Source organism: Eumetopias jubatus, unplaced genomic scaffold (assembly GCF_037043125.1).
Source record: "Eumetopias jubatus isolate StellerSeaLion01/CBP00866 unplaced genomic scaffold, mEumJub1_p1.0 scaffold_6, whole genome shotgun sequence".
Taxonomy (NCBI): domain Eukaryota; kingdom Metazoa; phylum Chordata; class Mammalia; order Carnivora; family Otariidae; genus Eumetopias; species Eumetopias jubatus.
In genome coordinates, this window is record NW_028274812.1 from 115,176,753 (window position 1) to 115,189,165 (window position 12,413).

The 12,413-nt window shown below is 48.7% G+C and overlaps 1 protein-coding gene across 2 annotated transcripts in view; it reads right to left on the minus strand.

Annotated features, from left to right (window-relative positions):
• The window catches only part of TBC1D22B (TBC1 domain family member 22B), a 70,923-nt gene that overhangs the window by 14,820 nt on the left and 43,690 nt on the right, over positions 1 to 12,413 (minus strand). For both annotated transcript variants that reach the window (XM_028120583.2, XM_028120580.2), the window contains 4 exons: positions 5,921 to 6,027; positions 5,167 to 5,242; positions 2,727 to 2,854; positions 2,348 to 2,443 (listed from right to left, as the gene is read on the minus strand). In XM_028120583.2, the coding sequence (XP_027976384.1) occupies positions 2,348 to 2,443; positions 2,727 to 2,854; positions 5,167 to 5,242; positions 5,921 to 6,027 (407 nt within the window). The remainder of the gene's footprint in view (positions 1 to 2,347; positions 2,444 to 2,726; positions 2,855 to 5,166; positions 5,243 to 5,920; positions 6,028 to 12,413) is intronic.

Sequence of the window (12,413 nt, forward strand, 5' to 3'; positions counted from 1 at the left end):
GTGGGTTATGGCACAAAAGACCTCAAATCGGTCAGATAATCAAATATGCAACCCAGTGAAGAAGAACATCTCTGTGTCTAACATAGGTTTAAAGGCATCGACTATTATGGTCCTGTGCTCTGCCAATATTGTGAATCGCTAAAAAGCATTCCAGGAATCACCTCCACCTCTCTGAGCTAATCTGGGAAGCACTTTTATCACATATGACAAGGCCCTCTGAGCCTGGCTCATGAGAACTAAATTAGACTTCATGTTCTTGATAGCCTGCTCCACCTCAACCACAGGATCAAAACTGATAGCTTAGCCGAGCACACGGCGGTTCCAGTCCCCCGTGCTCATTTATCCTAGGACGCTGCACACACGGCTGGCTGGCAGAAGCCATGGCTCTTCCTCAGCTGCCTGCGGCCTCCGCACCACAGCTAGTGTCTACTTCCAGAAGTCCACTCTGCCCTCTTCCGCCCGGAGCCCTAACGTGGGCAAGCTGGGTCCTGCCTCTCCATCCATCCACGGATCAGACTCTGCACGGAGAGGCACAGCGCAGGGGCTCCGGGATCACGGGGAGCTGCTGCTCTTGAGAACACCTATGTTATTAGTTAGAGCTCAGAAGAACGTTCCACCTTCTCTGGCTTTCCCCTCCCTGCTCTTAAAAGACATATATGCCCATTAAGAAAGAAAGAAAAAGGAAACCTCTCAGTTCAGAAATGTGCAAAGTGGAGAAAGAAAAGCCCCCAGTTGTCCCCAGAGAGAACGACCATGAGCAGCTCCAGTCCTGTCCCTGCAGACTGCAGAGCCTTGCAGTCCATCTCCTCGATCCCCCAGCCCCCGTTCTCCTCTTCCTGGACCTCCTGGAGCAGCGGCCCGGCTGCGCACCGCTGACGCGCGCCCCCAGTCTTCCTCACATCCCCAGCCAAGGCTTCCCGGACAACGCCCCACTCTCCCTGGCAGCCCCCTCAGCCTCCTCGCGACGGTGTGCCCGGGCTCAGGCCTGGGCCTCTCCTCTCCTCTGTCCACACCCACTTCTTTAGGGGGGTTCATCTACTGTCCCGGCTTTAAGGACCGTCTAGCCAGAGGCTCCTCAACATACGTGTCCAGCCCAGACCTCTCTCTCTCTTTTGAGCTCCAGCCTCGTTAACATTTATTTGCCTACCTAGATCTCCGTTTGGGTGTCTAATAGCATTTCAAATTCAACATGCCCAAAACTGAACTCCTGAAAGTCCTCCCCAAACCTGCTCCTCCTACAGCTTTCACATGAACTCAGTCATCTTGACTCATGCCTTTCTGTCCTAAGCTATACCCAGTTCATCAGAAAATCCTGTTGGCTCTATTTACAAAATATATGCACGATCTACCCACTTGCCACACCTCCACTGCCGCCATGCGGGTCCAAGCCACCCTCGTGTCTCCCCTGGAGGACTCTAACAGCCTCCCGCCTGGTCTCCCTGCTCCCACCTATGTCCATACCCACCACCTCCGTAGAAGCCAGAGTGAGCCTTTGAAAATATAAGTCAGATCATGTCCCTCCTCTGCTTAACACCCTCTTAGGGCTCCCTGTCCACTCAGAGTAAAAGCCCAAGTGGCTACAAAGTCCTCTATGATCTGGGTCCCTTGTGACTTCTTTGGCCTCACCTTTCCCTCCTCTTCATCTGGACCCCTGTGCTCCAGGCCACAGTGGCCACCGCCATGATTCCACAAGTAGCCCAGGCAAACCACCGGCTTCAGGCCTTTGCACTGTCTGTTCCTTCTGCTTGGACACTCTTGCCCCAGATGTCCGTGACTCACTCTCTCACCTTCCCGGAGCCTTGGCTCAAATGTCACCTCAGTGAGCCTACCCTACTTTTTTTGAAATTGTAAACTGTCCCTTCCCTATCACCTAACAATCCCTTTATCCTGCTCTACATTGAAAAAAAAAATCACCTAACATTCTGTCTAATTTACTATGTTCTTGTTTACTGTTAAGTCTCTTTCCCAACTAGCATGTAAGCTCTGTGGGAAAAGAGATCTCTGTCTGACTTACTTCTCAATATATCCTATGCCTTCAATAGTGCCCAGCACAGGGCAAGCATTCAGCAAATGCTTCTCAATGAATGAATGAAATATCTCTTAGGCCTGTCTACATGCTCTGCAGCATCTCTGGCCCTAAGACCCTTTTTCACACCGAAGAACTCTGGGGCCCACTGACTTGGCCGTTCTGCCAATCAGGAGGGGCAACCTCTTCTGAGCAGCCTGTCTGCTTCCCTCTTCCCAGCCACGTACCTGCCGTGGCCCCTTCTATCTGTACAGCCCCACGGACGGGATAACTCCCACTCTGATGCTCATCCTAGCCCAGGCTGGGCTCCTGGCCACTCACCTGAAAGTCCTCCTCATCCAAGATCTCTTTTCTCCACTTGATCAAGAAGGCTGCACACACGTAGAGATGAAAGTGGGAGAACCCTTCTGGTTCAGACTGGGAAGGGAAAGAACTGTTAGGTCTCCAAGCCCTGACAAAGAGCCGGCTCTAGGCCTCTCGGTTCCAATCCTGCTGCAAGGTGGGCACACAGCACAGCACTCCTTTCATGGCTGGGCACACAGAGGCCGGAGCAGATTCTGCAGCGGCCCTGCCCATGAGACTGAGGCAGACACAGAAATAGAAAGGGGGGAGGGGCTTTTGAGCAGCACACTCCAGCAGGGCGGGGAGCTGGGCGCCTCAGGGACAGCCTGGCATGGAGTGGGCAGGGGTCCCTTCATACCTGGTATGTGTCCCATAGGCGGATGGTGCAGCGAAGGGGAAGCTCCCGCATGAGCAGGTTGTTCATCCAACGAAAGGCAAACTGTAGGTATTCGACCTCGTACCTCCTGAAGTGATTATGTACCTGCTCTGAAACAGAAAGCGTCATTGGCCCCAAGGGTTCAACCTAGGGGACTGGACCCTGAGAGAGTCACATGAGCTACAAAGGCAGTTTCCATCTCTTTCTCCCCCCTCTTCCTGGGGAAGCCCGGCATAGAAGGGCCAAACAGGCATCTGACCATCCTTTAGGCTTGCTTCCACCATCTTACAGCCACACTGCCTGGCTAACGCAGCCCCACACGTAGTGAGACGATTTTAACATCCATGTTCTAGGTACCTTTCTTCCCTCACAGGCCTGCTCTCGCCATAAAGCGGCAGACGTGAGGTCCACTTGGCTGTTTGACCCTATTAACTCTTGAGAGGAGGAGCCAAAATGGAAAAGAACCGTGGGGGTCACCTTGGCCATCCTCCCGCCGGTGAGGACTTCCTCCTCAGCATCCCTGACAGATGGCAGCCAGCAGGGACTTAAACACTGCCGGAGAATGAGGTTCACTGACTCCAGCAAGGGCAGCCTCTCCCACTGATGTATTAAGTGATTCACCAGAAAGTGCTTCGCTGTATTCAATAGAAACCAGCTCCTTCCTGACTCCCACCCTCGGTGTTTGTGTGGTGCTCTGGAACAACCCTAAACCAACCGGATCCCTGTTCTACATGACAGCCCTTTAAACAGTGCTTACTAGCATTTTTAAAAAATTATTATCCTCCTCAGTCTCCTAATCTATAAAATGCAGATAATCATTCATACCTCAGAAGGTTTGGGGGAGGATAAAATGAGAAAACAAAAGTGCTTACAACAGCACCTGGCATGTGGTAAATACATAATATAATTTTTTGAAAGAATAACTAATAACAATGGTTATTTCTGGGGAAGAGAATTTAAGGAAGGGGGAGGATGTTTATTTTTTATTTTGTATTTTTCCAAATTGTTTTAATTTTTCTAATGCGTATTACTTGTGTAACTCAATGAAACAATAAGGACACAGACATTCATAAATCCCCTGTCCTCAAGTACTAAGCCTTTACTGATCAGGTACTTGCGAGGGCAAACAAGGATGACGCGGATGGTGGCAGAAACTGCAGCCTCTGCCCCGGGAACCTGGGACGAGGGGTGCAAGGAGCTGCGTGTGGGCCCCACGCTGGGCTAACAGCTGGCCAGACAGAGAGGAAAAAACATCCTACGGACGACGTATCAGAAACCACTGTAAACCAGCAAACAAGATGGGAAGACTGAAATCCTAAGTCATAAAAGGAAGCTGGAATGAGTGGAACAAATCAGGGAAGGTTTTCAGGAAAAGAGAAGCTGGGGAAGAGGGAAAGACACGCAGTTTTTGTCAGGGGGGTGGGGGTGGGGCGGGGAAGCCATTGCTCTGGTGAAGCACAAAATCCCTGATAAAAAGCCAGGAATGAGATTTCTTAGTTGTGCAGTATCTGGCGGAGTCCTAAAAAAGCTTTACAACTTAGCTGGTGCTACAGAGCCCACTTAGCAGAAGACTTCGCTGTGAGGTGCTAGGCTATCCTTATGAAACTTAATTCCAACGTCTCTTGCTGGGTCTCGGTTTCTTTATCAGCAAAAAGCAGGGCTCCCCGAGTTGCCTTTTAGTTCTAGAGTCTGGGATCCCAAGCCAGAGCTGAGGAATGACTGCGAGGCTCCTGCTCCTCAAAGACACCCTGCTTTAGGAAGAGCCATGTCTCCCTCCCTGCCCAAACAGGTCCCAGGTTGCTGTAGAAAAGGCCTGCCAGGGTATCAGTCAGACCTGAGGACTGCGCATCAAGCCCAGGAGTCCTGAGTGACATCACCACGTCAAGGACAAGGTCAGACTACAGCTTGACGCTAAAAGCAATGGAGAGCCACAGGAGGCTTCTGAGCAAGAGAGGGACGTGACCAGGACAGTGCTTTAGAACGATGCAGTTGTGCAACAGAAGGTTTGGAAGAGGAAAGAATCTGGAGGAGGCAAGTCTTTCTAGAAAGAAGCTGCAGAAATCCAGGCATGGCTGGACCAGAGCTGTGGCTAGGGAAATGGAGCAGAAAGGGTGAATTTGAAAAGAAAAAAGGGGGGGGGGTGGTTAAGGGAGAGGAAAAAAAGAAAAAAAAAAGGTGAATGTGAAGGGAGACTTGGTAGAACTTGGTGACAGAATGCAAAGGAGAAAGAAGAACTTGAGGTGCCAGCAGAGCTCTCCCCTCCCCTTCCTGCCAAGATGCCAAAGGACGTGGTACAGCCAATGGCACAGAATTGGAGGCTCCTGGCAAGACAGGGGGCTGAGGAGAGGCCCCACCAGCACCACTGGCTTGTGTCAGAATCATACGTGCTTTATGCCAGAGAATTCCTCTTCCTCCCACCTACCATCAATCCGGCTGACAAGCTCTTCCAGCGCCTTGACCTTCTTCTGGATCCCTGGTTGTGCAAAGGTGTAGTTATCCTGCAAATGACAGAGAGCCCAGGATGAACAGACTCCAAAGCTGTGCTACTGCTCTCAAGTTCACTGAAACACATTTAAAAGCACAGGCGGTTTTGGGGCGCCTGGATGGCTCAGTGGTTAAGCGTCTGCCTTCGGCTTGGGTCATGATCCCAGGGACCTGGGATTGAGCCCCACATCGGGCTCCCTGCTCGGCGGGAACCCTGCTTCTCCCTCTCCCACTCCCCCTGCTTGTGTTCCCTCTCTCGCTATGTCTCTCTCTGCCAAATAAATAAATGAAATCTTAAAAAAAAAAAAGCACGGGCGGTTTTTCCAAAGCTGCTACCAGCGTTCTGAGGAACAAAGGAATAAATAGAACAGCAGAGTGTGGAGAGAGCCTGACAGAGCCTTGCAATGTAGGGGCACACCACCTGGCTCGGGGTGTCTAGTGGAAAGGAGCGGCACACTCTGAGGACAAAGCCAGGGGAACACAGAGACTTCCTTAGACTCCCGGTGATGCTGGACCACTGCCTTTGGGGGAAAGCTATAAAGTTAACAAAACAGGTGAAGATGGATGGACCGAAACGAGGAAGAGGCATGCTGGGTGGGGGACCCTGCATGATGCAGAAGGGCAGGAAGGGCCTCAAAGGCCTGCGGGGACCCCCTCGACCCAGGCCACCCACAAGGGCAGATCCGGCTCACCTGGATCCCATCTAGCAGCTTGCTCATGCACCAAAAGCTGTCGGCTTCAATGCTTCGAAGCATGTCCTGAGACAAATTGGTCACATCAAAGTTCTCCACATCCTCTTCTGTAAAACAAAAGGAGAAGAAAGTGCAGAGGTCTTCTCTAAAAAATGGAGAAAGACAGAGTCTAGGATCTTCAACAGGGTCCTTAAGGCCAGGGGAGAGCCCAGCTAACCTGATCCCCAGGAACAAGGGCCTGCCCTCCTCCTCCCCTGGTCAGGTGGAAGCGTGTCCCAGGAAAGTGCTTGAGGACCTCATTACAACACGGAACAGGCCATTTCTCATGTCAATTCCCCTGGGTCCAACATACCTTTCTCTTCTGCATTTGTTCATTCAGTTTTAGAAAAAGGTATTTCAGGCCTCATGCTCAATGAGCTTTACCCAGACCCTCGGAGATGGTCTGAAAAAATTCTTTGATTTCAGAAATTCAGTAAGCTGTCTGGCACACTCACACTTGTATGTAGTGAGAAAGCTGGGGCCAAATGGCCCCCGTGGTTCATTTTAAAGACCAAATCTCCATATTCTGACAAGGCAGACCCACGGTCTTACCACTCAGAAATGAAGATGAGCACGTGGGGCAGATGGGCAAAAGCTGTGGGGGCTTCTGGGATTTAGAAGTTGGTACAATTCTTGGATTCCTAAGCAGGGTTCCATAAAACATCAAAATGATAGGATACTCCAAAAGAAGGGGGTTCCATAGACGAATATGGTTGAGAAATGGTGCCTCACATACCTCATCATGGAGAGTCACAAAGATCACAGCATACAGAAGGACGTGAGGAGTTATAACAAATTCTTCATTAAGTAAATCTGTTTAACCCTATTTATACAGCACTTTCCAGGCTTCTTTAGCCACCGGACCTCTTTTAAAGAGGATCATCTATTAGATTCTCATGGAAACCCCACACTAAGTAACAGTAGTGAGAGGTAGTCTATCTGGTCGGAGATCCAAGTGGGGACAACATCAAGAGTCTTCTAGAACCCTGAAGAAGAAAAAGGCCATGGGAGGTTTCCTTCCTGCCACAGAAGTGGAAGTACTAAGAAAGGCTCTCCTTGCCCAACACGATGGGCTGCCTCAACCCACAGGCCCCTGTGTGCTCGGCCGAGGCCACACGAGGAAATGTTCAGGCTTGAGTTCTGTGACAAAGGCGGCTTTTCTCTTTAGACCCAGAGCCCTATTTTGAAAACAGGACGTTCACTGCAGTCCCTGGTGCTGCAGAGACACAGGTACCTGACAAAACATATTCAGAATCCAGCCCTTTCATTTATGAGAATTATTACTAAGACCTACGAGTGACCCCCGTTGGGGCAATGTGTAACAATTCTTGGATTTTCATCCTGTATAAACTGCATTTTTAAATGGACATCAAGGGCTAATAAAAAACCTTTTTGGGGAGGGTGCGGTGCTTTGTCAGAAAAACTATAATGCTAGAAACAACCTAAAAGTCTGACTCGAAGTACGGCCACAGTTAATCCATGTCAAGTGCTAACAATGGTATCTGGCACACAGTAGGTACAATACAGTTTCTTTCAGATGAAGTTTATTAAGAATTTGCAATGACACAGGAAAGTCACAGTTTTAAGGGAAAAGAGCAAGATACAAAATTATTTATGGTATACTCTCAGCTACTGTACATACAATATTTATGAGTGCTTATATAAGCACAGAGGAAAGACAAAATATATCACAAGGTTTACAGTGTTTTTTTATTTTTATTTTTTTAAAGATTTTATTCATTTATTTGACAGAGAGAGACACAGCGAGAGAGGGAACACAAACGGGGGAGCGGGAGAGGGAGAAGCAGGCTCCCCGCAGAGCAGGGAGCCCAATGCGGGGCTCGATCCCAGGACCCCAGGATCATGACCCAAGCCAAAGGCAGACGTTTAATGACTGAGCCACCCAGGCGCCCCGGTTTACAGTGTTTATTCCAGTAGGGATAAAAGATTTTTATTTTCTTCAAGCTTTACTAGACTTTTCAAAATTTCTACAATAAGCATAATTTTTATAGTCAGGAAAAAAAGGCATATTATTTTAGGAAAAAAGGGGCTACAATTGACTATAGTTGCCTTTTATCATTAAAAAGGAATAAGGATTTTGTAAACTAACACTAAGCTTGCAGAAACTAAGACTTCAGATAACATATAAAGGTCCACTTGGGAAATCACATTAAAAAAAAAAAAGTCCAAGAAATATCATCTTCCCCTCCACCACACCCCCAACTGTAACACTTACTCTGTAATATATACATACTGTGAATTTAGTTAAATACTACTGAGCTCTAAGTCCCAGTTCAGAATCTTCCTTTTTCTCTTGGCTTCCGTATTACATTTCCGAGATGCTTCCGTGGTGCACCACATGCACCTCCACCACGTTACATATCCGCACCACCCCTCCCTGGGGACGGATTTCCGGTCACCTCCCAACTCCCACCACCACCACAGACAACCTGACCCACAGGTTCCGCCAGCCCACTCTCCAGGGCTGGGCCAGCAGTATGCGAGGACAGTGCCATTCCCTTGAGTGACCACAGCTGCTCCAACCTGTCCTAGGCAGCAGCCCCCTCTTTCTGAGAGAAGAGGCTTATAGGAAAACTGTGAAACCCATGAGAAAGGCTCCAGACAAAAACCACTCCTGCTACTCCCACACACATTTCCCAAATGAACACCCAGAACTCCCTAAGAATCTGAGGAGTCTTCCCCAACTTGGGCACTCTACAATTCCAGAACACTGCAGTGGAAATGTAACTGGCAAGGGCGACAAGGGAGAAGGAGTCTGGGTCCCCAAGAACAATGGGGATTGGCCCTGGCAGCCTGTGGGTTTTTTGTCAGACAGAACAGCATGGGACTGAGAGTAGAGACTCTGGAGCCAGACTCAGATCCTGGCTCTGTCACTCACTAGGTATGTGGCTTCGGGCAAATGACCTCACTTGGGTGCCTCAAAGCCTCCTTGGTTAAGGTGGTGATACCCTACCAGTAAGTTAATACAGGAAAGGTGCGAACAACCCTGCCTGGCACAAAATTAGCATTATGTAAATGTTAGCTAGTGCCATTGTCATTAAATGAGGAACAAATAACCTTCTATCTCCTCTTAAGCCTCTGTTTTTTTGGATCTCTTATTTGCAGCCAAATTTAACCTAATCACAACATGTACCTTAAAAATAAGTCAATTTTCGAAGCTTTCCATTTCCACCATTCGGTCTAAAGGAGGAAAATCTAACAACATGAGGTCTTAAATCGGTAAGATGCCACTCTCAGTAACTGTACCAATTCCAAACCTTGAGCTGTCCAGGGAGCAAAGGGACCAACAGACAAGATGCTGAGCCCTCCTTGGGGGCTCTTGTCTCCCCATGTGCTGCCCTGATGCCCGGCCTGCCCATTAGCCCTTTGCTTTCACAGACAGCGAGTTCAGCAGCCTTTCAGGGAGTGGGAGGAGAGTTTAGTTCTAGTGTTCTGCCTGCTGGGAGGATAAAATTCACACATTCAGTCAAAAACTGTGAGCTGAGTGCACCAGCAAAAAGCAGCAGAGAAAGGGAGGCCCAAATGCTCTCTGAAGAGCTTCATTCAGCATAAACAGTCTGTTCAGAAGGATCATTAAACATTCCACTTGAGAAAATTCAACATATAATTGAAGCTGGAATGGGAAACCATGCCAGCAATGCAGTCTCAAATGAGGGCAGCGTCTTCGGTTGTCATTATGGAGCATACAACAGACAGGACTCAGACTGGAGGCAATGAGATTTTAAGGATATTTTACGGCTATTTTAAAAGGCAAAGCATCCAAAAAGAGGAAGCCCAAAAGCTCTTTATAAGAATCAAATTGCCGACTCTGGGCTTGACGAGAACATGCCCATTTATTAGCAGATAAAATGTACTTGAGCGGTGACTCCAGTCAAGTGTTTATTTTTCTGAGAACTCCAAGTCCTGGGCCTGAAATCAGCCTTGTAAATGCCTCGAATACTCCCCTACAGCTCTGGGAAGAACTGGTTCTGCTTAAACTGACAAGAGTAACTTGTCTCTTTGCTGCTCTAGGCACTTCCCAGGAACCATCTGTGATTGCACGGCAACTTCTAGATTTTGTGATCTGTTGGGTCAGAATGATTCAGCCCGACTGGCAGACAGGAGAAGGTTCGAAGCATCAGAATGCAGACAGCCTTTCTATTTCCCAAAGCCTCGGGTTTACCTGATTTCTGTTTTTATTTTTTTAAGACCAGATGCATAAGAATACCTTACGTAATGTTTTCTGAACACAAAAGTAAACTGACAAAAAGAAAAAAATAAAATTAGGGTCATACATCTAAATGTAATCATTCTTAAGTGCTATATAAACGTATTATTGGGGGCGCTGGGGTGGCTCAGTCAGTTGGATGTCTGCCTTTGGCTCAGGTCATGATCTCAGTGTCCTGGGATCCAGCCTGGTCTTGGGCTCCCTGCTCAGTGGGGAGTCTGCTTCTCCCTGTACCTCTGCCCCTCCCCACAGCTTAGGATTTCTCTCTCTCTCGCTCTCTCTCTCAAATAAATAAATACTATTGGGCACTATTCATCTGGCATTTTCATGTAAGCATATGATGGCAGTAGCTGAGACAAGGATGTCACCACAAAACCTAGTATGGAGAGGGTGGAGGGGCCCCCGGCTAATCCCTGGAAGGTCAAACGACCTGACAGAGAAAGAAGAGTAAGGAGAGCTGGTCTTGTCCAGGGAGAAGGTCAGAGGAAAGACTTCTTCTGAGGCTCCTACAGAGCAGAGATGCGCAGGGAGGCGGTTCTGTTTCATGAGGACCGCGTTACAGTTCGTGAGAGGGGAGGCATGCTGTCTCAAAGATGCAGAGAAGCAGCTGACCAGGGAGCCCCTCCCGACACTGTGCTTGTCAGTCAGTGAGGTGACTAAAAGGTAAGGATTAACTCAGAACGATACATGATCTCTGGCTGTACCCTACTCAGCGTGGAGTAGCCTGAGTATACGCGCGTCATGATACCCCAGTTAATTTTAAAAACAGCATACTGCCACATGTTCTCTGTTTTCCTCAGGTTCCTGTATTACTTTTACTTAGCAAACATTTGTGATTGCTGGTTAACTCAGCCTCTTGGCACAGGCTCTAGGACCCCAGATCGTATAAACACAGACCATACAAGTATTCAGGTGACGGGGCCAAAGAAGGGCCCAGTCCAGCACACTTACTCTTCTAGGACCTGCCCAGAGACCACTCACAGGGACAGGCAGCATGTCACCAAGACACCGTGATGTGAATAGGCTCTGGGGAGTCCAGGGCCCCCAATGGCAGCTGCTCAGAGGCTTTTCATCTAGGCTCAAACATCTTGCATATGTTAGCTATCACAATTTCTCCTCGGTTACAATTTCTCACTTATTCTGGGTCAGATGCCAGAGAGACAGAGCCAGCAGGCAGGCACGCACATGTCACTCAGCTCACTGCCAGGGAGAGGGCAGGCGAGGTCTGAAAGTCCCAGAGATGATAAGCCACAATTTGCCCTTGGAGAACTTCCCTCCTCTGAGACAGGAAATCCAGCCCTGGACATCCCACCACACGCATACACTGCTCTCAAGCGTCAGCTCAAAGTGGTTCAGCTCAGCCTTCTGGCGGGGCTGTCTCCACAGAGATGTGTGTTACTGTGAAGAGCCTCCCATAGTCCTCAACTGCCTGGCACATACAAGGCTACTTACTTCATCTACGAAGACAGGGCCAGGAGGCATCTTAAGGAAAGCATCTAAATAAGGTGGGCGCTAAAAATTTCAGCATCAACCACACTCCCCAACTCCCTCTAAACCAAGAGCATTAAGATAGAAAATGGAATACTGTTACTACATGATTTAATTTATAGAAAGTTTAGAAACAGGAAAAACTGATCGGGGTGTTAGAAGTCAGTGAAGTAGTTACCTCTGAGGGGTAGGGACTAGAAGGGAACACCAGGATTTCGGCAGTGCTGGAAATGTTCCATGACTTGATACAGGTGCTGGCTAGTTAGAGGAAATGTATTGAGCTGTGCATGTATGAGATATGTGCTTTTTAAAAAGTATATTATTCTTCAATATAAAGTTTATGCTTTAAAAGCAAACAAGAGGGGCACCTGGGTGGCTCAGTTGGTTAAGTGTCTGCCTTCGGCTCAGGTCATGATCCCAGGGGCCTGGGATCGAGCCCCGCATCGGGCTCCCTGCTCAGCGGGGAGCCTGCTTCTCCCTCTCCCTCTGCAGCTCCCACTGCTTGTGCTCTCCTGCTCTCTCTCTGCCAAATAAATAAAATCTTTAAAAACAAACAAACAAAAAAAGCAAACAAGGAATGTCCTTTTAAGCCCATAATGAAAACCCGCCATTACTACAGAAGTCTGTCCGGTTTCATCTTTGGCCTCCACACGTCACGAGACAGGGAGGAAGAGGATGGACAGGGTGGGTATCACACGCAGAGAGTCGGAGATGAGGCGGAGAAGGAAGCCTCCCGGG